The sequence below is a fragment of the Lycorma delicatula genome, chromosome 9 (genome assembly GCF_047948215.1).
Source record: "Lycorma delicatula isolate Av1 chromosome 9, ASM4794821v1, whole genome shotgun sequence".
In the NCBI taxonomy this organism is placed as follows: domain Eukaryota; kingdom Metazoa; phylum Arthropoda; class Insecta; order Hemiptera; family Fulgoridae; genus Lycorma; species Lycorma delicatula.
The window spans coordinates 73,308,530-73,334,054 of record NC_134463.1 but is presented as its reverse complement, the minus strand read 5'-3'; the positions used below and the strand labels follow the sequence as shown (position 1 = coordinate 73,334,054).

The 25,525-nt window shown below is 30.6% G+C and overlaps 1 protein-coding gene across 1 annotated transcript; it reads left to right on the top strand.

Moving 5' to 3' along the window:
- The first annotated feature begins 1,199 nt into the window (after positions 1 to 1,199).
- Positions 1,200 to 19,934, top strand: LOC142330682 (IQ motif and ubiquitin-like domain-containing protein). Its single transcript, XM_075376129.1, has 4 exons — positions 1,200 to 2,054; positions 15,934 to 16,452; positions 16,537 to 18,096; positions 19,380 to 19,934. Exons 2-4 carry the CDS (start codon positions 15,979 to 15,981, stop codon positions 19,761 to 19,763), a joined length of 2,418 nt encoding a protein of 805 aa, XP_075232244.1. The 5' UTR covers positions 1,200 to 2,054; positions 15,934 to 15,978; the 3' UTR covers positions 19,764 to 19,934.
- Positions 19,935 to 25,525: the final 5,591 nt, after the last annotated feature.

The following is a 25,525-nucleotide window of genomic DNA, read 5'->3' as shown; positions in this document are numbered from 1 at the left end:
ATGCAACAAAACTTTTTAATTGAGTAGTAGTGTGCTAGCAGACATAATCTTAGGTTAGAGTGCATCCATAAAATTTTATTTTTTCAATCATATTGAAGATTATTATACTTAAATAATGAAAAAAATTATACTAAACTTTTCCAGTCCTTTTTTTATGTCAATGTTACATAAAGCATTAAAAAATGTTTTTCATTAATAATGATTATTTGTAACAAATGAAGGATAAAAAAATATTTCATAAAAACTGTACAATTTAAAAAATATTAAACAGGAGCTCTTTGAAAGCGCTCTACTATTTATATAAATATATTCATTTTATCGATTTTTTTACTGAATAAATTGTCAACATTAGAAAAGATTAAGATTTCAGAAAAATGATACTATCAGAATAATTTTGATATCATTTTTGTATTATTTATTTAAACAAATGAAAAATTTGAATTTGTTCATTATCAAATAAAATGTTTACAAAAAAGTTAGCCTAAAAATTCAGTTATGTTGTTCGTAATGAAATGTTCTATAAATCCAACAATTTAGTAAAATTGTTCAAATACATTGTAATCACAGATGATACTAACAGCTTATCAAAACCTATAAGGTAAATATCAGTCTTAAAAACATTATTGGACTGTAATGCATATCCCCTGGATTCTTGTGGCGTAACTTTTGAATAGTTATGGGCCAGTGGATTAACTTCCTAAGAATACTATTACCATCTAGATAATAAATTTTGCCCAAGAAATCTGCATCATCCTGCTGGTGCGACTCAACATAATACTGGTGACTTTTTAAAGAGCAGAGCTGGGACAGTACTGTAATATTTTCAGCATAAAATTATGATTAGTCTGCGTTTTATTTAAAATAATTTTAATTTTAAACTTTTTTGTGTTAATCTTTAATCATAGTATTTTTTTAGAGATTGTTAGGTGAATGGGATTATATATAATATTTACCATAGAATCTCAATTCTAATACTGCTGTAGGAACGTAGTATAGAAATTTATTACATATGAAAATATATCAAGACATCTACAAGTTTTGTTCAGTAATTAACAAGACAAATTGATGTAAAGTAAAAATGATTTTGAAAGACAATAAAACTCTTTGAGGGTCAAGTTGGCAACCTTGGGAACACATTTAAATAGCTGTTTGAACATAATTAATCTAAACATAACCTCTTTTGTTGATTTCAGAATCTCAGCTCCACTTGAAATGTGTATGCCAGAAAAGCAATATTCAGTGATAAGATTTTTGCTATCAGAAGGTTTGAGATCAGCAGAAATTTACTTAAGAAACAGTATGGTGAAAAGTGTTTAAACTGCAGTAATGTCTGTAAGTGGGTGGAACAGTTTAATTCGGGCAAAGCAAGTGTGATTGATTTCCATCACTCTGGAAGACCAGTTGAAGTTTCAACTACTACATTGCAAAATCGCATTAGTGATCTTATTCACAAAGACAGGCGAGTCAAAACTTCCCAGATTGCTAGTTTTTGTGATATTAGTGTTGGAACTGCGCATTCAATCATTCATGACATGCCGAATTATTGCAAAATATGTTCAAGATGAGTTCCAAGACAAATGACTCAAGCCCATGAAGACACCCAAATTTGCATTTGTTTTGAGATCAAAGAACGGTTTCAAGCGGAAGGTAATGACTTTTTACATAAGAAACATGGATACAACATTTCAAGCCCGAATCCAAATGGCAAAGTCTTAAGTGGAAATATTCAGATTCACCCACCAAAAAGAAATTTAAAATTCATGCATCAGCTGGTAAAATGATGATGACAATCTTCTGGGAATTGCAAGGCCCAATTTTTAGTGACTATTTAGAAGAAAAATATACTGTGAACAGTGTGTACTACATAAACATGCTCCAACAGAAAGTGAGACCCACAATTAGGTGAAAACATCAGGACGCTCTTTCAAAAGGTGTGATTCTCTTGCATGACAACATATGACCCCACATTTCTCAGTGAAACATGAATCAGAAAGCTCTCAGAATGGTGAGACAAGTGTCTAAATGTTGCTGGAGAAACTATGTTGAAAAGTAGTGTAAGTTTCATTTTCATTGAATAAATTGTTTTTTCTCTATAGCAATTTAAATAATTAATTATTGAACATTTTTCCTACATTTAATTCAGAACATGTTGATTGACAAAGATGTTATGACACTGTCTTGTAGAATTTTAAACATTTTAATATTAAACCTGAAAATATATGTTTATCAATTCAAAGTGAAGTGGTACAGAATGTTGATATTAAGTAATACTTTTTAATGTATCAATAATGACAACTGAACTATCACCACTAATCTGTAGTATACCCGACAACCTTCTGCCATTCCAGCTGGTAATTGTACAATACCTTCTATGTTAGACCAGGCATTCCTTATATAATTAGGTGTGTCATCTTGTTACAGAGAACTTTGCACAGCTTTTTAAAAAAATCTGGCAAAGAGTTGCATAACTTTCTTGGCTTTACTTTTGACAGTTTTTTTTTCAAATACAGTATTTAAATATTAATAATTTAATTATGCAATATTTAGAGTACAGTTGTGAAAAAATCAAAATGTTTATTAAAATAATTTGAGTCTGAATTGACCACGATCAAATTGTTATTTTACCTTTAAAAATTAAGCATTATTAAAAGTATAAGAAAAAAATCAAAATTCATAGTAAAATATTTTGGGTTATGGACCCCCTTGATGACATTTTGAGGTGTCATTTTGTTCACAATAAAAGGCTTAACATTTCGTGTAATAAAAGATAATTTTATAAAAACTAATATTTACAGAATTATTGATGATTAACAAATTTTAAAGGTCACCTTATTTAATTTAAAAAGGTAAAATTTTCAAATCATTTATTTTGTGGAAGTAGTTAGTATATAAACAGCAGATTTCATTGAAATACGTCACAATCTGTTCATAGATAAATTTTTATTAAAAAAAACACAAAATGGTGGACAGACAGAAACAGCAAGATTAATTTTGGATTTGTTCACGTGAAATTTTTTGCTTATTTTGAAGTCCTGAATCAGTCCTTAAAATTGGCCAACACCTCCTGGGACACCCTGTTTAGCTATTACTCATGGGTGGGGGACGATATGGTTACCATGATACCTTATTTCTGATGGGATCAAAAATCAGGCCAATGCAGGGATTCATTCAAATAGCCAAATATTTGTGCAAAATTTCAACTTTTTTTGGTCAATTGGTTTCAATGATATGGATGAAAAACTGTTTGGAAATGATATTTGATATCCTCTCACATTTAAATCTAGGTGACTTAAAACTGCAGAATTTTAAATAACTGAAGTACTTTACTAAAGCTCAATTTTCTAAATCTACTAAAAAAGAATTAAATCCTTTCCACAGATAGGAAATATACAATACTGTATTACTGTCTACAAACAGTAAAATAAGAAAAAATTTATTACTTTTGTTAATGTTAAAATTTTTTAAATAAATGATCTCAAAACTAGTGTAATTCATGACAAAAAACAAATTTTCTAGTCATTGGTTTTAATTAAAATAATATTCCAATTGTTACTGTATTTATAAATTACGAGATTGATGACAAAAAAAGAACTAAATTTTAAATAAATTAATAAGGCCTAAGCTGTTGTGCAAAATAACAGATTTTTTTTCTTCTTTGTATTTAGGTTTTTAAATTTGCTTTACTCAAAATTTATTTTTTAAATATCTTAAAGCTGAAATAAATTAAGGAAAGTCATGAATGAAAAATGCTGTTCAATATGAGAATTAAATGTGGACTTTTTTTGTAGAGTTAATTAAACCATCCTACATATTATAAATCATTTCAAAGGAACTTACAAGCTACCTGGATTATTGATTGATATGGTACAAATAACAACCAGTACTGTCAACACAATAATAATAGTACCAAGTACTGCCATCGTATGTTAGGATTGTATGCGTGGTTACTTTTATAATTGCTGTAGTAATATAATCAGCAGCTGATGTCTCATAGCAACAAAACCATCTCAATAAACAAGTAACATTCAGACTTAAGTCAGTATAAACTGGTACAATATTGAAGTCTGACTGATTTGTTTTCTTTTGTATGCAAGATTGTTGTAAAACCAATTATTATTGGTATACATTGTATAAAAATATTGTATTAAAGATAAAGTAAGTTTGGTTTTATTTTTAATTATAGTTAAATCCTTTTATAGTTATATTTTCTTCTGCTGAATTTCTGCTTTACTGGGTTGTAAATGACCAGCCAATTGATATAGTGCTAACTTCTTATTCAACTGGTCTTGTGTTTAATTCCCAGCAAGGGTCTGGGGCATATTTTCAAGTATATAAACTTCAGTTATTTCCTGAAATTAGTAATTGTAGCAGTAAATTGATGAAAAATAAATGAATGTTGCACTTTTCTTAAATGTTTTATTGGGCAGGCACAAGTATGCAATATGGTAAAATTTATAATAGTAGTGATATGTCAGGGCTTGTTTATTTAAGAGAACATAAATTTATCATTGGTTGTATTGAAAATACAGGCCAATTGACAAAGTAATTTAATCCCAAAATACTGTAAATATTTTTATACTTTAAAAAAGTTATAAGTTTAGTCCCTATCAACAAAAGTGTACATTTTTGACTCAATGTCAATCAGGCAGCTGTGTCCCATTTGTGTGTTTGAATCTGCTTCAACATTAAACCACCATTAATCACCAGATCAGGATGTGTTGTTAATTAGAACCCAATAAAAGAAAGTAAGCTTTTCATTTTCTTTGAGAGCTTTTATGCAGTAATTATATGTTTTAAAAAATACACTGCAAAGTAAAAAATAACACTTCCCCATTTTTTTTTAAAATCTTATTTTTTGAGCCTATCAAATCTTTTTAAAATGTCAATAAATCTTTTACAATGTTGATTTATAAATTAGCACAAACTTTTAAGAAGTCAAAATAATTTTTAAAATATATTTTTACTTTTTAATGCACTTTTTACTTTATAAAGAAATAACATAAAAAAAGATTGTTTATTCATTTCTCATGTTCTATTAAGGAACTACATATTTTTTTTAAATTATTTATATTTCATGAACAGAGGTTTCAGATTCCAATCATCTAAGATGAAATTTATTTTGATTTTCTCCAACAGATGTTTTCCTACTTTCATTAAAACCTATCCCTTTATCAACCTTTTCATTTATTATTTCATATCCTGTATACATAGATCGTATAGGCCTGTGACCAATGTAAAAATTCTTTCTTTTCTCAGTTGTTATGATAAGTCGCATCTCAAGTTAAATTTTACTCTTATTAAAATCCTCTCATTCCACTAATTTATCTACTACTTTGTCTATTGTTTTTCCTTTCTAGTCATATCTATTGATAGAGAAATCTTAATTTCTAAACTTTTCTCTTCCCAGATGCCATTGTCACTTCATCTTTCTTTTATTTAGTATAGTAGTTTGAGTTCCATTACTTCTCCCTGTTCAGTGATCCTTTAACATTTCTGTTCTTGCATATAAGCAATGGTATAAAAATAACAACACTGCTACTATTCTGTCACTGCTCTGAGAAAAAGAGCACATACAAAGCTGACTATATTGTTGTAGTACATCAATCTCTGCTTCTCAAAAATGCTATAGTTTTATCAATTCCTGTAACATAACACACAATATCTAAAGCAATAAGCTGCACAATCAGCTTAGTTCCAGTAATATTTTACTAAATAAATATTATCCGTTACTAAATATTATCTGTTCCAAATTGTAACACACACTACACCACTTTTTTACACCTTACAAATTAATATCAGGCACCACTACTACTTAATTTTATGCTGTAAAATTATACTTAAGAATTTAGGCTAATTAGAACACCAGTGATATCACCTTTATAAAATAAATACTTATTCCACTTTCTTTTTTTTTCACCATCAGCTACAGGACTGGCAGTACAGGCCAGAAAAACATTCAAATCTATATTGTAACAGTTGCTGTTTTTACAAAAGGAACATTAAATCATTGCTACTTTTCAGCTGTTGTTCCATGAAATGAGCAGCAAGTCAGCATTACTTCATATATACTTATCCTTTTATAAGTCTAGAATCTTTCGTGGCAATTTACTCTCATATTCTGTTCTTTTGTAAATGCTGATACTGTAAGATTTTCAGTGTCTCACATTCATACAAAATTACTGGAATATAACTTTTTGGACCTTCCCTAAAATGTTTCATCTTCAAAGCATAATATCTATTATCCCATATAATTCCTATACACATCTATACATATATATATTTTAAATTTGATTATTATAAACAATCTTGAACAGAATATTGAGATAAGACATATCTTACCTTAATTTTATCATGAAAGTTCTTTCATGACATCCTGCATCCTCAGTTGTGATTGAATTCATTTAATTAAATGATATTAAAAATTAAAAATACTAAAAGAAACCATGCACATTGTAACAAACAATACACTATAAGCGTGGCTCATATTAGTATTTTTAATGTCTATTTGATATGTGGTTTAATTAAATGCATTCATTCATGACTGAGGATGTAGGATCCTGTGAAAGTACTTTCATGATAAAATTAAGTTAAGATGTGTCTTATCGCAATATTCTATACTAGGTTGTTTATATTAATTGAATTTAAAATGTAATTCAACAGTACAGAGGAATATTATGAATCATAAACATTTCAATAAAATAATATATGTATATATATATTTTTTTAATTTATTTTTTTCCTAAACTCAATACTATAAGACTCATAGTATTCCTCTGAACCAATATATTGTATTTTATTTTTATAATCAAACACAAACTTGAACTACTCAAGTACAGAATTACAAATTAAATATAATGACACTTACCATATTATTTTTTTCTTTATTCCAGTAGAACTTTCACGGGATTCATCAGTTGTATATAAATTATATAAAATTACATAAATTTTTTTTAGAATAAAAATTAAAAGAATATCTTTTAAATTAATGTTTAAATCTTTCAATTTATAATCTACAACTGATAATGTGGTATCCTGCAAAAGTGCTATTGTAATAAATAAAAAATAAAAAAATAAGCTAAGTGTCATTTCATTTTCTATACTTGGGTTGTTCAAGGTGGTTTTTGATTATAAAAAAAGAAATACAATATGTATATATATATATAATATAATAAATTATAATATTTTCAGCTTCCACAAAGTACAGAATTAGAGAACACTCTTGCCTTTACTTTTTTATGTCAAAGTGTTTTAAGCCCATCTGCAGTGATTTTTTTTAATAATTCTTAATTTTTTATATTTACACATTAAATTACAGCTTTTTACTTACTTTGTAAAAATTGCTTATTAATAAAAAAATGTTAAAACATTTTAAAAATTCAGAAAAAAACAGTTAATTCAATAATCTTGACTGATTAAATATTTGTTCAGAACTTTATAAAACGTTTTAACATTTTTTTATTAATAAACAATTTTTACAAAAAAGTAAAAAGCTATAATTTAATGTGTAAATGTAAAAAAATAAGAATTATTAAAAAACATCACTGAAGATGGGCTTAGGCCCGAAAACATTTTGAACATAATAAAGTAAAGGTAAGAGTGTTCTCTAATTCTGTACTTTGTGGAGGCTGAAAAAAATATATTATATATGGTTATTTAACATACAGAGGAAAAGAAAGAAAAAATGTAATCCAAATAAATTTATATATATGTATTCTTCTCAATGATACTTCTTTTATTTTTGTTGCCACCATAGTCCATTAAGATATGGCCTACTCCACAACAGTCTTCATGCTTCTTTATCAACAAAATCTATGTTCCTTTGTAACCCTATCAACATCAGATTTATTATTATACTCATGATATGACTTTTCTTTTTTCCAAGTGTTTCTAAATTATCTTTAGTATTTCTTATTTTGTCTATATACATGCCCCATCCATTTATGCTTTGAAATTCAATAAATTTTTCATTAAGTCTCTCATATTAATTAAGGCTTCCAAGTTCAGCATTCATCTGTATTCTCATTCATTATTTTCTTTCAAGTTTCCAACAATTCTTTAAACTCATCTAATTGCTTTGTTTAATTTACTAATTAATTATTTAATTTTAAGTCACCTCCTTACTAATTTAAATATTATTATAATTATTGATTATAATTAATTTATAATTACTGATAATACTAGACAGCTGATTTTATAAATATTGTTTATTTTTTATATTAAAAATATAAAAAATGATATTTTTATACTGAAACACTAATTCTTGACTAAAAAATATATTTATGAAACAAGTTTTGTAGGTAGTTTGCTTATTTTATTGTTTATAATAATTAATTTCAAGAAATAGATTGTTTTAGATTTAATTATTAGATTTTATATAAAAGAAGCAATAAGAAGCCTTGGTTCAGTTTTTTTTAATTGGAAATGTTGAGAAAATTATTCACATATTTCAGATTCAATTATTTTGATATAAGAAAACAACCAATAAAAAGTTGAGTTAAAATCTCAATTACAGAAAACCTTTATATAACAGTTAGTTTTATAAAATTATATGCAGAAACACATCTGTGTTACCAGTAAATAAATTATTTTTGTTATAAAAAGAAGAGTAAGAAAAAAGCATATGATTTTTAACCATTATTATATCATTGAATTCCACAGGTAAAAGATATAATTTTAAATTATATTTAACACTAAACATACATTTTGTTTTATGCATTTTACAGACTTTTCAAAGATGATTATGGTATGGTATTTTGTCACACGGTGGGATTATGGGGGAGGTGGTGAAATTGAATTTTATTTACATTTTGAGGTATTAGGAGTAAAAAAATAACATTTACTTAAAATGTAATTTCCTTATTTATATATAGATCAATGTATGAAATTTGTGACTACAATCTCCAAAACTATGAGATCAATTACATTGAAATTTAGATATGCTGTAGTAGTGTATCTGAAGTTGTGCATGTGAAATCTTTTGAGGTATGGTTGAGTTGTTCTCAATTTAAGGCCTACAACAGACAGCATAAGCTTGATTTGAGGTTATATTAATTTTGTTGGTGTATTTTTCATACACACTTATGTATAGCCTCAATGGTTAGTGAGTTGAGACTTTATGTTTGTGTGTAGGGTCTACTCATTAATTATTTCATCAAATTTTGATTATAATAATTTAATTTTCTTATAAACAGAAACTATATATTAATTCTAAAAATAAATTGTACCTTTTTTCCTCATTTAATTTGCGTCTTACATATTTCATGGGAAATAAGATTATACTAGATAATTATACAAAATAGATAATGAAAAGTTGGTCATATTGTGCAAGAAATTGTTGTATTTGAGCATGTTTGTGAACATTAAAATTGTAATTATGTTGTTCACCACCAGAAAATTCTGATTTTCTTGTTTTCTTCCATTTGAAGAAAACAAGAAACATAAACCTAGGAAGTATATTATATAATTATATTAATAAGAATATAAATAAAATAGTTATTGTCTATTATAGTGAAAACTATAATAAAAATACAAACTTTAAACCAAATAAATTAAATAACAAAGTATTTAATCATAATAAAATTACACTAATAATTAATTTTAAGTATAATGCAGCATTGATATTTTAATTGTAAGTAAATATAGATTTGTTAAACTAATAAAGAAGAGTTTTTTAGAAATTTAAGAATGTACAGAATTCAGGAATTTTTAAAATGTTATTTATTAACTTATTATATATGAAGGTACAATAAAAAAGAGTAGAAAATAATCTTTAATTACACTAAAAATAAATAATAGTAAACATATTCTATTATACAGTGTAATTGACGTAGTTTACTGGTGCTTTCGGAGCTCATTCTGTAAGTGAAAATAATGAAAAAAGTCAATATAAACATGAGTCTGGAAACACACAGTTAGCGAGTTACGGCTAGTGAAAGAATTCACTCTCATTCCTGGGTAAAGAATGAAATAAAATTTCTTATGGTTTTTCTTATGGATTTATGGTTTTTGACTTGACAAATTGAATAAAACAGGTTCCAGAACAATATCTTGAGTAGTTACAATATTGTATGATGTAAAACAGAATAATTTGCTCTTTATAAAATTATGTTTGCAATACAAAAACTTTGTTCAATGACTTTTAAATGCATAAAATTTATTTTGAAAACTTGTCGAGAATTAAATATTAAAAAATTATGTAGAATAGCCCAATAAAAACAAATTTAAGAAATTTGATTTTATTATTAACACTTACTGTATGAAAACAAAGGGATTACACATCCAAAACATGTTTACTTTCCTACAAAGTGCAATGATATAAAAAGTAGTATTGTATTAGATAAAAATAAAACTATTAAAATAAAAAACCAGTACTTATGTTATTCTGGCATCCCAACCTCGTAGGGAAGATCCGCCTTGTGACACTTCTGGGCATCACACCACCCCACCCTCCTGTTCAGAGCCCTGATTGTCTTTACTGGGAGTCATCTTTCGCCCTCTAACTTTTTACATCTCATAGTAATAAGCCAGGCCTCGTTGGGATGCCACTGATGCAAATGCCCCGGTAGATATCTACATCAGTGTTTTATAAACTCAGCTTTTGCCTTTGCTGCAGGCCTCATCCGGACATCTTGAATGGCCTACATCATTACAAAAAACTCTTTGTTTGCAATATTGCAACTGGTTGAATGAGAACCGCAGATTGCAAAAAGTTCATTTTATTTACTGACGAGGCTCAGTTTACTTAGGATGGCATCAATAACCCTCGCAACATACACACTTGGGAAGAAGTCAATCCACACTACAGTAGAACATAACCTCCAACACCGATTTAGCGTTAGTGTATGGTGTGGTCTAGTTTATGATCAGCTAATTGGACTACTCATTCTTCCAGGGCGTGTAAATTCTGGTATTTACTTGGTATTACTTAAGGAACAATTTCCGTGGCTATTAGATGTTCTACTAACATCAAGATACTGCATGTACTTTCAGCAGGATGGTGCACACTTCTCACATGCCGTATCGATATACTTAATTAAACAATTTCCAAAGTAATGGACTGGCCGCGGCGGGTCACACTCCTGGCCACTGGTCGCCAAGATCACCTGATCTAACACCGTCAGATTTTTGCGTGTTGGTTGAATGAAAAGTATTGTGTACAAAAGAAAAATTCATAAGCATGAGTTGTTGCTACTATTACAGATGCCGCCGCATAGATTAAGGAAGTCGTACAGAATTGCGGAGAGAAACGTTAGTAATTCATAACTGTAAACATTATTAAAGTATCTTTATTACATTTTTATTTTTTTTAAGATTGTATCAATTATGTTACCTTCATAACCGCTGTTTCCGGGGATCCGTCTGTTAAACGCAGGCAGAAACCCGGGAAAAAGTGGTGGTCCTCTGACCTTAGCGTGCTGCGCGCAAGAGTTAGGTTTGCTAGGAGAAGATACCAGCGTTGCTCCCTGACAGGGATTTTCGTTGATGAGTGCGCGCTGAGCGTCTGCGGATCTATCGGCGCGCCTGTAATGAGTATGTTCATGCCATCAAGTTAGCCAGACTCAAGTTATGGCAAGACTCCATGCGTGAGTTGCAGCGCAGCCCCTGGCAGCTCGTAAAATCATGTTACCGGCCAAAGCCATCGCACTGGTTGTCAAGTGTTCGATGCGGGTTTGGTGGTCGTGACCACATTTTAACATTGTGGCGACTTACCAGGCGTTCCTGGATACTCTGTTTTCAGATGCTCCGGAGGGTGAAGCAGAGGTCGGCATTAGGGCGGGGGCTACGCCCTTCCCTGGCGTACGGGCTGTGGATCCCGTAGATATAAACCGAATGGGGCTGAAAAAGGGACCGGGGATTGACCAACATGACCCGGATATATTCCACCATCTGCTGCCTGATAAGAGAGCCGCTTGGCAGGCTGTTCACGGGGTGCCTTAGCTGGGGCTGCTTCCCGACTTGTTGCAGAGAGGCTTTGGTGAGGGTGCTCTTAAAACCAGGAAAGGATCCTAGTGAGGTCGGCAGTTATCGGACCATCAGCCTCTTGCCGGAAATCGGCAAGTTGCTTGAAAGGCTGGTTGTGGAACCACTCTGGGAAAGCATTGAGGTGAACTGTTCTCTAAATCGAGGCCAGTATGATTTCACGAAAGGGATTGGCACAGAGGATTGCATCTTAAATGCTCTTGCCGAGTTGGAAAGCGCCGTCAGTAAATACGTTTTGGCAATTTTAATAGACATAGAGGCAGCATTTCCTTTCTAGTGTTGAGTTCTGTCCTCTATGAGTTGGAATACCGCAATGTTTCCTAGCCTTGCAGGCCGTAGTACGTGACTATTTGTCTAATCGTATGACTCTGTTTAAAAATGCGCACCTAGCTGTGGAAAAATCCGTCACCAGGGGAAGCCCGCATAGTTCCGTTCTCGGTCCGGTGCTGTGGAACCTGGTATTTGACGGATCTCTGGGCTTGACATTCCCAGAAGGGGTCATGGCCCGGGCTTTCGCCGATGACTGTCTCCTTTTAGTTCGTGGTAATTCACGACCGCAGCTGGAACATCGAGCGCAAGCGGCTTTGTCGACCGTGGAGGGCTGGATATTCAATATTTAAAGATTTCTGTGCCCAAGACGAAGTTTATGCTTCTCAAGGGTGCAGTTTAGTAAATATATGACAAGTGAGCGGTTGGGACATGTAAGCCGGTGGTGTATGGCGCCGCGCTTAGTCCGTTCACGCTGTTAGGTAAGATCTAGGAGCTATTTAGGACACTGGTCGCTAAACTGTTTCGAGGCTCAGTTGCCATTTGTGGCAAAGACATTCATTCGGTCTTATGCATTAGAGTGACCGAATGGGGTGGTGGGGGGAGAAATGTCAAGCAAATCAAATGTTACCTTCATTTTCTGTATTTGGTAATATTTAAACATTTTCTACGGTAAGAGTTAGTAAATTAATAATAAAATTTTACGAACTAGTGTTTGTTTTTCATTGGGCTATTTTACATTAATTTTTTCAGAATTAAATTCTCGACAAGTTTTCATAATACATTTTACGCACTTATTAGTCATTTAACAAAGTTTTTGTTATACAAACGTAAAAAAAAGGTGTTCTTAGACAAGTGTTTCTCTTTTACATCGAATAATATAAAAACAACTTGAGATATGGTTCTGGAGCTTGTTTTATTCAATTTGTCAGGTCAAACACCGTAAGAATTTATCAAGTTTAAACTTTAATTTGGGTTTCTAGAATTTCACTAGATTCTATTTCGTTCTTTGCCCAGTAATTAGGGCAAATCTATCGCCCTGATTACTGGGAAAAGAAATTTAACTCAAAAACTTTCGTTAGACATAACTCGTTAACAGAGTGTTTCCGGACCCATATTTATATGAATTTTTTTTCATTATTTTCATTAGTAGAATAAGCTAAGAAAGCGCCCGTAATACTGTGTGAATCACTCTAAATAATAGAATGTAAATATTGTCAGAACTTATAATGATGATCAATTTAAGTTGTAACATTGATAATGTCATACTGTGTGAAGAAAATATATGAAATAATCTTCTCTGTTCTGGATAGTGTTACCAGGAACAGGTCTTGATAATTTTATATTTTTACTTCCACGTATGAAGTAAAGATACTTCCTTTACTTCAAAAAATTTCGGTTTTTAGATTTCAACGGAAATATCCATTTTGACCTTTCTGAATCCATTTTTACTAGTTTTGGGTGTGACGTCTGTACGTACGTATGTATGTATGCATGTTCATATGTATCTCGCCTAACTCAAAATCGATTAGGATGTTGAAATTTTGGATTTAGGACTGCTGTAACATCTAGTTGTGCGCCTCCCTTTTTGATTGCAATCGACTGAACTAAAAATGTCCAAAATCCAAAAAAACTTTAGATTTTGGACTTTTCTTTAACTGCAGTATTAAGCCTCATTGAGAGCTTTTCAACAATATATCATAAGTGGTACATATTTTCATTGGTTCCAGAGTTATAGCCAAATAAAATTTTAATTAATGAAAATTTGGATCTTAGGGGGAAGGAACAGCGGTTCGAATCAGACTTCATCTCTCTTTTAACTTTTTTTTTAAATTTAAATATATTGATTTATTAATAATTATTAACATCTCATTGTAAAATAGTATGATAAATAATATTTCAATAATAACAATAAAAAAAATAGAAGTTATTAATGAAATAAAATTTTATGTACTTTTCATTTTAAAAAAAAATGTGTATAAGTAAATTTCATAGCCGTACACGAAAGTCTTTTGGTGCCCGCATCATTTTTATTATTAATACTGATGTATTAATTTATGTATAATATGTTGATAATTTATTTATATTATGATGTATATAATTTATAAAGAATGTGTATATGTAATTTAACAGGTGTTCAAGGAAGTCATGTGATGTCCATATCAGATTTTTTATGACATAAATTTTTTTATGTATATTATAATATGTGATTTTTATATGCAGTCTACTATAAGAATTTTTTATATATTAAATGAAGAAGTTATAATAAAACTTTCTCTGCTTTTTGGTTTACAAATAGATGTTTAAATATGATCAAATTTAAAAAAAATTTATATATAAATAAAGCATACAAGGGGAACAATGAAATCCTCATTTTGTATTAATAGGGAACATGAGAATATACACTTTCACACTGGCTATCCAGTGATGAATGAGTAAAAGTTACAAAATAGTTGTTACAAATCAGCAGTATTCTTTATGTTGAAAGTTAGAAAGACTAATTGGGTTTTGTGGAAGTATTGAAGTTTAATAAAAATCAAAAATTATAAGTAATTGTGTGTGGGTGTGTGTGTCTGTGTGTGTGTGTGTGTGTGTGTGTGTGTGTGTGTGTGTGTGTGTGTGTGTGTGTGTGTGTGTGTGTGTGTGTGTCTCTCTCTCTCTCTGTGTGTATGTCCATGTGCGTGTGCGTGCTTGTGTCTGGTCTGTCTGACTGGAAAAATGTGTCATATGTAGGTGAAGGCAGGGATGTTAGTGTGGCTGAAAACAAGGGAGTGTGCCATTATTGCGAGAGTGAGAGAGTGAGGAAGGGTGAAAGGGTTGACAGGGCTTGCTACATTGTGAAGTGTAATTTATATATAGTGTGTGTAAAATAATAGTCGGGGTATAAATATATACAGTTGTGAAAAAAAGTGAGAAGATGAGAAATTAACAGAGTTAATAATTAATTCTTACATTTGAGTGCATAGACACCAGCTTGTATTGTCATTACTATGAAATGACTGAAATGACAAATTTATTTATTTGGTACTAATTATCAGTAGGAAAATTATTTTTTAATTCTGTGAGATATAAGAAAAATTCACACACTTTTAACAATAAGATTTATCTGCTAAATAAATCTATTTAGTTTAATAGACTTACTTGGGAGAAAAAATATTTAATTATAATAAATATAAATTGAAAAATTACAGAACACTCAAAAGAAATGATTTTTACTCAATATTTCAAAGTAGGATAGTCATTTGGTTTTTTTAATTTTCATCATCAGTAGATAACTAGATAACTGGGGAAATAGAATACAGCATAAATAAAAAAATTCTTTAAATAATACAAAAATGTAAAATTAATGAATTGAAAAAAATAACAGTAGAGATAATAATAAATACTAATTGATAAATAAACAATGCTTCTTAATTGATTACTACTACTTAACTGACTTTTTGTTAATTAATATTTGTCATTATTTTTTATTACAATCTTTTCTTATTATTCGTTTACTTTATAATTCTTATTATTTTCTCACTTATCAACTTGATTTTATAGTCAAAATGGTCATAAGTTTTAGATTTTAAGTAAAACATTTTTCAAAAGTTATTGAGAATTTTTTTTTTAAACTTATTTCTACAACCATGTGATGTATTTTTTTATGATTTTTTTAATGTTTTTAAATTTATGGATTTTTTTCAGGAAAATTTAATCAATTAAATATACATCAATAAATGTTAATGTAATATGGAAAATGGTCAAGATATAGAAATGAGTGAAGAAGAAAAATCAGAAGAGATTTTCAGATATGAGGAGGATTATAATCTATATAACGAAGATGATAAAATAGAAGGTAACTTAATTACTGAAGATAATAATATTGAAGAATCTGCAACTATTCATGACTTACTGGAGGAAATTCCTTCTGAAAGAGTGGTAAAAACAATATTATTCAACACATCGTACAAAGTAGGTGAAGAAGAAGAAGAAGAAGAAGAAGATATACATGATGAATTAGTAACTGAAGAAGCGCTTAATGAATTAGTAAATAAAGAAGAAAGTAGTGAAAGTGTAGAAAATGAAGGCTATGAAGATGAACTACCTGAAGGTGAAACAACGTGTTGCTTAACTGTACCATGTAAACAGGCTATGCCCACCCCAGAATCTATGACCGATGAAGAAAGTGAAGATATATTAAGTAAATGCTCTGATAAAACTGAAGTTGGTATTGTTACAGTTAAATTTAAAACTGATAGTAATGAAACTATGACAAGTGCATTTAAAATTAATACAAAAGTATTTGAAATTAAAGAAAGACTTGCTTCAATTTTTAAACTTAATGTTGGTGACATAAGACTAAATTATGAAAACAACGAATGTGATGATTTGTTACCTTTATCAGGATTAGGTGTTGAACCTCTTGGTACTATAGAATTAGGTATCCAGTCGACTGACCCGACCAAAATTCTTGCTCCAGGTCAGTTTCGTCATTATATACCAGTAGTTGATGTAATAACAGTTAGAATCCCTAAGGATGAAGGAGGATTCAAGGATATAATTGTAGAAATAGAAGACCAAAATTTTGTTAAGAAGTGGTTGGGTGGATATCGGCATCGTATAACTAAAATCGAATACTATCATGCAATGACTCAAACTAAGCCAAAACAGCGAAATCCAGAACTCCCACCATTATTTTCAAGAATTACACAAACACCTGTTTTTCCTTTAAAAGATGCAACTATTACCACGACGCAATCAAAAATGACACAAATGTGGAGGAGAGATCATTATATTTCTAGTGAAACTGATAAAATTATTACAACTGATCCAAATCGGTTTAAAGGTAATAATTTGTATGAACAGATGGATTTTGTCACAATAATGGTCAGAAGATTACAAAGGTTTTGTAAAGGAATTCTGGCTAAAAAGAAAGAAAGACTTGCTGAAGAACTTAGAAAAGAAAAACAGGAAAATGAAAGAAAGGCTCAAGAAATAATAAACAGGACAGCACAAGAAGGTGACAAAAGGCTGATATTTGGTACAACTTTTCCAATTAATCGTGGTGATTTTTATTTGTTATATCTAATGGTTGGTAAATGGTGGAGAAATGAGATTGAAAAAATAAAAAAAATGAAGCATAATGAATCAAGAAAAGCTGCTTATTTAGATTTATTAAAAAAAGAAATTACATTTTTATCTGTTATAGATAAACAACGTAGTCAGGTAAAAAAAGAAATTTTACGTAAACATGAAATGGATTTTATATCATACACAGCACGTCCTAAAATATTTTGTAATAATAAAGGTACACTATCATCCATTGATACTTTAGAAACTCAACAAGCCAGGGAATTGCAAGAAATATTATCTTCATATTTAAACACTAATGTAACAATTGAACAAAGATTAGATATGTTAAATAATTTGAAAAATTTAATTAATAATTATAAGTTTTATGAATACAGTGATGAAATAATAAGTTTACTGAACAGAGAATGTGATTTGTTGTCTGTGGGAATGAAAGCTAAACAACTGGTAGGTTTACGAGAACGTGTTGAACAGTTATTATTTTATTATGCTCATAAATACCAGATTAATCCGAGCAGTAAAAATTATAAGAAACCACAATTTCCGAAAACAGATTCTACACTTTATCAGTGTACACGATGTAAAAAGCTTAAGCCGGCATGTGATTTTAATGTGCACATCAGAATGACAGCATTTATCATTTGTCATTCATGTGAATGGATAAAAAATATTGGTCATGAAAGAATCGATCTCACTCCTTATTTCAGATTATTACGTCAGGTCCGCATAACAGAAATGAAAAACTGTTGCAACTCATCTATTGCCTTTGTTTTCCAGGTAATTATTTCATAATTAAATACAATGTAGCTATTTTTAATTTAATATATATACTGATGATACAAAATTATACGGCAATCTATTTTTACAGCGAAAAACAGAAAAAGTTTATATAAACATAGGCTCGAAAACGCTATGTTAGCGAGTTACGGCTAGTGAAATATTTCGCCCAGATTTCAGTTCTCCCAGTGAAATTAAAACTTCCTGAAATTCTGAGAAGTTAAATTAAGGGAAAAATTTAAGTATTTCTTATGGGTTTTGACCTGAAAATATTTATATAATCGGTCTCAGAACTGTACCAATCGTTTTAAAGATATCTGAAGTAAATCACAAAAATTGGGAGTAAAAAATAACATGTTTTTGGGTTTAACGTAAGAAAACTTAGTTAAATGGTTAGTTAAGTTCTATTTTTTATTTTTTTCGATTAGTAATGTAGAAAATTTAATAATGAAAATGTTCATATAAATTACTTTTAAAAAAAATTGAATACAGGATATTGAAATTTAACTTTATTAAAAACAAAACAGACTGAATTGTAAAAAAAATTTCAACAACGTGAAAAAACTAATTTTATCCATAGGTTGGAAACAACTTTTAACATAAAATATATAATTTAATTAACTTGGAAAACAATGGAAAAATGACATTAAAAATTAGTGAAGGCATTATTGGTTTGTGTGTATGTGTGCGCATGCGCGCGTGCACGTGTATAGCACTTTATTTGCTTTTGTGGAAATGCATGAGTAATAACGGATATTTTTTATGATTTCACAAGGTAGTAAAGTCAAGATATAGTGGATAAAAAAAATATTTTTCTTTTGTTAGTAAAATTCTTATTTAATGAATTGTTTGAATGTAATCTGTGCTTTGGAATACAAATGAGTATGTTCCTCGCAAATATAAATAAAGTCACTTATTTTATTGAATACTATAGTTACTGGATACTCAATATTTCCGTACTGATAGTGAGGAAGTAGTTTTGCATATAGGGGCTGTTTCTATCTCTTGATTGTACAAAAACGCCCAGTCTGGGACATAGATGCTGATCAAATAATACTGGGTTTCCTAATTCCTCTAATACATACACATGTAAAATCCTTTAAATAAAAACAAATCTATATGTCTTCTTCTATATTTAGCATACATTTAATTAATTTTTTTTCTTAATTTATAAAGAGCCAGAATCATGTGTTTATTTATTATATCTGCTTACACTGTAATCAATTATTCTTATTGTAATAGATAGCCTTATCTTTAAAGTAATATTTATTTTGTTTGTTTAGGGGGTAGGCATGTATTATTTGGCACATCATATTTGGAATGATCAATCAGCAATTAGTGGTAAAACAAATATTTATAACCTGTGTTCAGTCAGATTTAGAAAAAATATTGATTGGTCACCTTGGAATTGTATATTTCTAACGCTACAAGAATGTAATATACATCTTAGCATAGATAATATTGATGAATTTTATGATAAACATTTTCTTGAAAAAATAAAATGGAATCATGAAAGAGCAAGAAATGTTTTTCAATCACTTATGCTAAATGATATAAAAATGAATAAATCAAAATTATGGTTTAAAGTACAAGATTCTGGTAAATTCTTACATAAAAGCCATGTAAGAAAGTTTGCACAACAAGATGACTTTGAATATATATCTTAAAAAAGAAAAATGACACCTTTCAAAATAAAAATTCCATCTTTTTATTCTTTAAATCAAGTAAAAAGAGACTCAGTCACATTAATAAAAACTTTGTAATCATTCATTGTTTTAACCAAACTGTATATATAATTCTTAAATTTTATCCACAGTAATTTTGTTAGATTTTTTGAACTTTAATATTATAGCATAGTCATCAACATGTGTGTTAAACTGATGAAGAAAATAAAACTGTTATAAGATACATAATTACATGAATTTAAAATGTAAACATAAAAATGATATGAATAAATTTTTTTTTTACACTATGTATAAATTTTTCACGAGTGAATTACAAAAATTAAAAAAAAAAAAAAAACTATAAACAGTGTACAAAAATAAAGGATTGTAAATTTCTTTCAGTATTTTTTTTTTAATTTTATTTCCTGAACCTTTTAAATAAATAAAACTTGCTCATTGCAGTACTTTATAATACAAGAGGGTGGTGAAAACATTTTTGGATTGATGTGCTCACCTAAATCTAAGTATTTTTTCCACAAAAATGTACCACATTTTGTTCAAGTTCTTTGACAGAATTACATCAAAAAGTATCAAATTTTCATGTTGAATTGATGGCTAGCAAAGTTGCTAATCATGCAGAATATATTCTAAAAGGAAAACTTTTTTCACTGAGTGAAAGAAGTAACATGCCAATTCTGAGAGTTCTTCAACATTATGAATTCCTGAAATTTTAGATCTTACATTATTTTAACAAACGAAAAAGCTCAGCCAGAACAATTGGTGAGAAGCTAGAAGAATCCAGAAAATTAATTTATTAAGTTTATATAATACCTGAAGAGTAAGGAATACAAAAAATTGATCAGTATTAGTATGTGCCAACACTTTTGATTGCACTACTAAAAATTAATTTTTGTGCAGTCTATACTGAATCTTTTTAAAATAAATAGTGGTAAAATTTGATTATGCCATTTTGATGCAGAAAACCAAACAATGCTCTTGCAATGGCAATATTAGAGAATTCTCTATGGCCAGACATTAAAGCCACAAAAAGAGAGGATGAAGGTCATGGCCAGTTTCTTTATAAGAAAACAACTATTTTGACAACTAGCTATCTTTGGCAGGGGCAAATAGTTTAATTTGGAATATTAATCTTACTGGTTTTCTTGATTAAAAAAAGCAAGAAGCAACACAAAGATATTTTCTTTTACCAGTATCAAAGAAACATTTGCACAAAAGGCTGAAATATGTGTGAATATTTGATGTATAGTTTATCTACCAATTTTTTTTAATCTGAGCTTACTATTTCTAAAACTTGAAAAAATATAACATTTTGTAATGATTATAATGTGACAGCAATAATGCAGCATCAAAGACCAGTCTGCATTTACTGACCGATTTCCCTTGTTAATCAATGACCAGAAATCAGAAATTTTTTGGAAGGATTAAAAACTTAGATTAAGTGCTTTGAAATCTGGAATGTATTCTTTTAATAATATTATTTTTATTATTATTATCTTTTATGAATGCATAGGATCACTTTAGTCAGTTCATTATCCAAGCCTCTTCAATGAAACTGTTTGGGCCTTGCGGTCCTTCCAGTACTTTTTCATACACTCCAATCTTTGTGCCCTTTCTAGAGTTGAAAATGTTCATGTTGCAAGTTCTTTTGTTTAATTTTGTATAAGTGGCTTTAGGTTTTATAACTGTGTTGTAATGTATTATTTTATGAGGTCTGTAAATAAAGTAATGAGACTGGTTCAGAAAAACTTTTTATTTACAATCCAATTATATACAGACCCTCTACACCTTCATAAATAGTTTCCTTGGGAAGCTACGCAACACTTCAAACGGTTTTCCCACTCTTCATAGCAGTGTTGGAACTCAGAAACCGGAATGTCCTTCAGATGGTCGGTTACATTTTATTTTAATGTTTTCTACTGTTCCAAAATGGTGTCCTTTGAAATGTTATTTTAAAGTTGGGAACAGGAAAAAGTCGCAGGGAATCAACTCATGTGAATAAGCTCATTGAGGAACTACAGTTACATTTTTCTTTGCGAAAACTTAATTAATTGAGAGTGTAGTGTGATGACAAGGTTCATTGTCATGATACAGCATCCAATTGTCTTTGATGGCTGGTCTCACGCAACCAACTCTTTTCTGCAGTCTTTCAAGAATTTCTTGGTAAACATATTGATTTACAAAGTCTGTCCTGTATGCAAAACTACTATGGACAATGTCACTACTATCGAAGAAATAAATCAGCATGGTTTTGATTTCTGATTTGCTTTTTTTTGGGATGTGGTGAGTTTGAAGTGTGCCACTCCTTGCTCTAGCATTTTGTTTATGGGTTGTACTCAAATATCAAAGATTCATCACCAGCAACATTTTTTTTAGAAAATCAGGATCAATTTCAATTCCCCTAGAAGATTGCAGCACACTTCACTTCACCCTGCTCTTTTTCTGTTCAAGAGAGGACTTTTGGGACCAATTTTGCACAAACCTTTTTCATGTCCATTTCGTTGTCAAAATTTGATGAACTGTGGTATGGTTCAAATTCAATTGTTCTGCAATCATTCTGAAAGTTAATCGCTGATTGTACCGTATCAAGTCTCTGTTTCGCTCAACATAATCATCACTTTTTGACGTTAACGGTCTTCCAGAATGTGGATCGTCCGCAACTGATTCCCAGCCATCTGAAAATGCTTTAAACCAAGTAAAAACTTGGGCTCGTGACACAGCATCATCTCCATACGCCTTTTCAATTTTGAAAAAGCTTCAGTAACATTCTCATTGAGTTAAACACAAAACTTGATTGCACAACGATGCTCATAATTAGTATCACTCATTTTTATAACGCACAACATAAACTCGTTTCATGAAAAGTTTGTTAACGTCTCACAAGGCAATTATAGACTAAAAATATTAATACCTAATATAAATCAACTGTTCATATAACCATATGTTTACTAGTACCTTTACAATGTGGCTGCCAAAAAAATTTAGTCTCATTACTTTATTTACAGACCTTGTATGTTGACTGATAGGAATTTTTTATTGTAAGTGTATTAGGTTAATTTTTGAGCTTTAATGTTTGTTTCTTTTTATTTGGGTTGAGGTTTTTTCATTTAGATTGTTTGTTATTTTACTGACATATTTAAATTGGGTTATTATTTTGACTTTATTACCGTTTATGTTCACTTCTTTTAATTGCGTTGGTTTTTGGGGCATAATTTTCAAATGATAATTGGGGCAAGTTTTATTTACAATGTTTTGAAGTGCTAATATCTGGAATTTAGCTTCATCGATGTTGTTTGCTGCAGTGCCAAGTTGTCAGCGAAACCAAGAATTGAATTTTCGGCTTATTTTTACTTTGGGGGGGCATTTTTGAGGCATTCCCTCATTACCATTACTAGAGTGCAGTTGAATAATGGCAGTGAGAGCCCACCTTGGTGCGTTTTGATCTCAAATGGTTTCGAGAACTCGCCTCTGAATATTATCTTCAACTTAGTATTTGTGAGGGTCAGCTTTATCATGTTTATTAATTTGTTGTGAAGTATGAGGTGTCTTAAAAGTTTTAGTAGGGAATGGGATTCTCTGTAAATGAAGTTATAAGCTTTCATTAAATTTACAAATGTTATCACTATGTGTCTGTTTTGTTTTCATGTTGTAATCCATTAATAGCTTGAAACTCATGATCTGGTCTGGACAGCTGCTCCAGGGTATGAAACCTCCCTGGTATTCACATATATACCTTATTACGGTATCCATGACATTTTGACTGAAAAATTGAACATGCATAGAGTTAGCAAAATTTGTTCCTTGTTTGATGACCAAACAGCAGAAAGAAAATCGAGTGGACGTTTGTCGGTAAGTTCTTGAACAAGGCGATTCATGCAAAGAATCATTACGGCAGACGAAGCCGAAACAAAAGTTCAATCATTCCAATGGACTGGCAAAGGATGTCTGCGCCCCAAGAAAGCACGTCAGTCTTGATCCAATGTCAAAGTGATGCTCTGTTTTTAGATTTTAATGAAAACGTGCATTTTGAATTCTTGCCTCAAGATGGTGAAACAGTGAACCGTGTGTAGTATCAAGGCATTTTACGTGATAGTATCAACAGTTACGTGAAAAAGTCCGCAAAAAGAGACAGAGTTGTGGCGAGACAACCACGGTTCTTCACAACGATGATGCGCCCGCACATTCGGCTTTGTTGAATCGTCAAGTTTTGTGCCAAAAATCAGATGACTGTCTTCCTTCAGCATCCCTGCACGTTAGACCTGGCTCCTTGCGATATTTTCTTATTTCCGAAATTAAAATCTGTGATGAAAGGACGCCGTTTTGAGATTATTGATGACATTAAAGCAAATTCGTCACAGACCTTAAAGGCCATTTCAAATGAAGCTATTCAGTACTGCCTCGCGAAGTGGAAACACCGCTGGAAAAAGTGTATGAATATGGAGGAGAAAACTTTGAAGGGGATAAGGACTAATGATCTATAAAATTATTTTAAAGAAAAAAAAAGTTTGGTTACCATGTATTAACTCGAGGTCTCTCCTCTTCGTATTAAAACTTCCTCTTCTTAACATGTCTTAGCTTCTTCTGTACACCTTGTACAAACACGATGTTACATTATTGAGGTTATACTATTATTCTTCAGTTATGAGCAGTACCAGAGTAAGCAAGTAATTAATGCTAAATGTAGATTAATAATTTTAGTAACAGTATATATACTATACGAGGTGCGACAATAAAGTAATGAGACTGATTTTCTTTGCAAGATGTGGCAACCTTGCAGCTTGCGTAGGCACACCATCTTTGACCTTGGTCTATAAGCTACTTCTAGTCCAAGCGGCAAATTGATGCAACTGCTCAGTCGTGAGTTGTGCTGTAATAAGTGAACACGTGTTGTGTCTCTCGTCACAGAAATGAAACCGAAAAATATTGTGCAACGGTATATGCCATTTCTTTTTGCGTTAAATCGGGTGAAAACACGACAACTTATGGTAAGCTTCACAAGACTTTTGGAGAGGAGGTTATGTCAAGAGCTCCAGTTTTTCGGTGGCATAAAATTTTTAGTGAAGGCAGAACGAATGTTTAAGATGAAGATCGCAGTGGACGACCATCAACCTCACGGACAGATGAAGACTTGACCAGGGCGCGTGAAATCGTACGATTTGATCGAAGATTATCAGTGAAAATGATTGCAGAAGAACTCAACATCAATCGAGAAACGGTTCGTCTATTAACTGAAGATCTTAGTATGAGAAAGATTTGTGCAAAAATGGTCCCCAAAAATCTCACACAACAACAGCGAGAAACACAGAAAAATGTGGCAGCCGATCTGTAAGAGCAAACGGAAATCAATCCAGATTTGTTGAGCCATGTTATCACTGGCGATGAAGGTTGGTTTTTTCAATAAAAAAAGATACAGAGACAAAACGCCAAAGTTCACAATGGTGCTCAAAGGGATCACCCAGACCAAAAAAAGCTCACATGTCAAAGTCAAAAGTGAAATGCATGCTTATGTGCTTCTTCGATTCCAAGGGAATTGCTCATAAAGAGTGGGTGCCTCCTGGACAAACAGTTAACCAATATTTCTACAAAGAAATTTCAGAAAAACTTCGTAAACGAGTTCTTCCTGTCCGTGCCAACATTGCTGATAATTGGATTCTGCATCACGATAATGCGCCATCCCATACTGCTCTGTCAGTACAGCAATTTTTAACCTCAAAACAAATTTCACCAGATATAGCCACCTTTTATTC

Excerpts from the sequence above, each read along its gene's own strand:
- LOC142330682 (XM_075376129.1), top strand. The coding sequence starts at position 15,979 with ATGGAAAATGGTCAAGATATAGAAATGAGTGAAGAAGAAAAATCAGAA. Across the intron at positions 16,453-16,536 it reads AATGCTCTGATAAAACTGAA|ATTAAAGAAAGACTTGCTTC; the intron begins GTTGGTATTGTT and ends AAAGTATTTGAA. Across the intron at positions 18,097-19,379 it reads CTATTGCCTTTGTTTTCCAG|GGGGTAGGCATGTATTATTT; the intron begins GTAATTATTTCA and ends TTGTTTGTTTAG.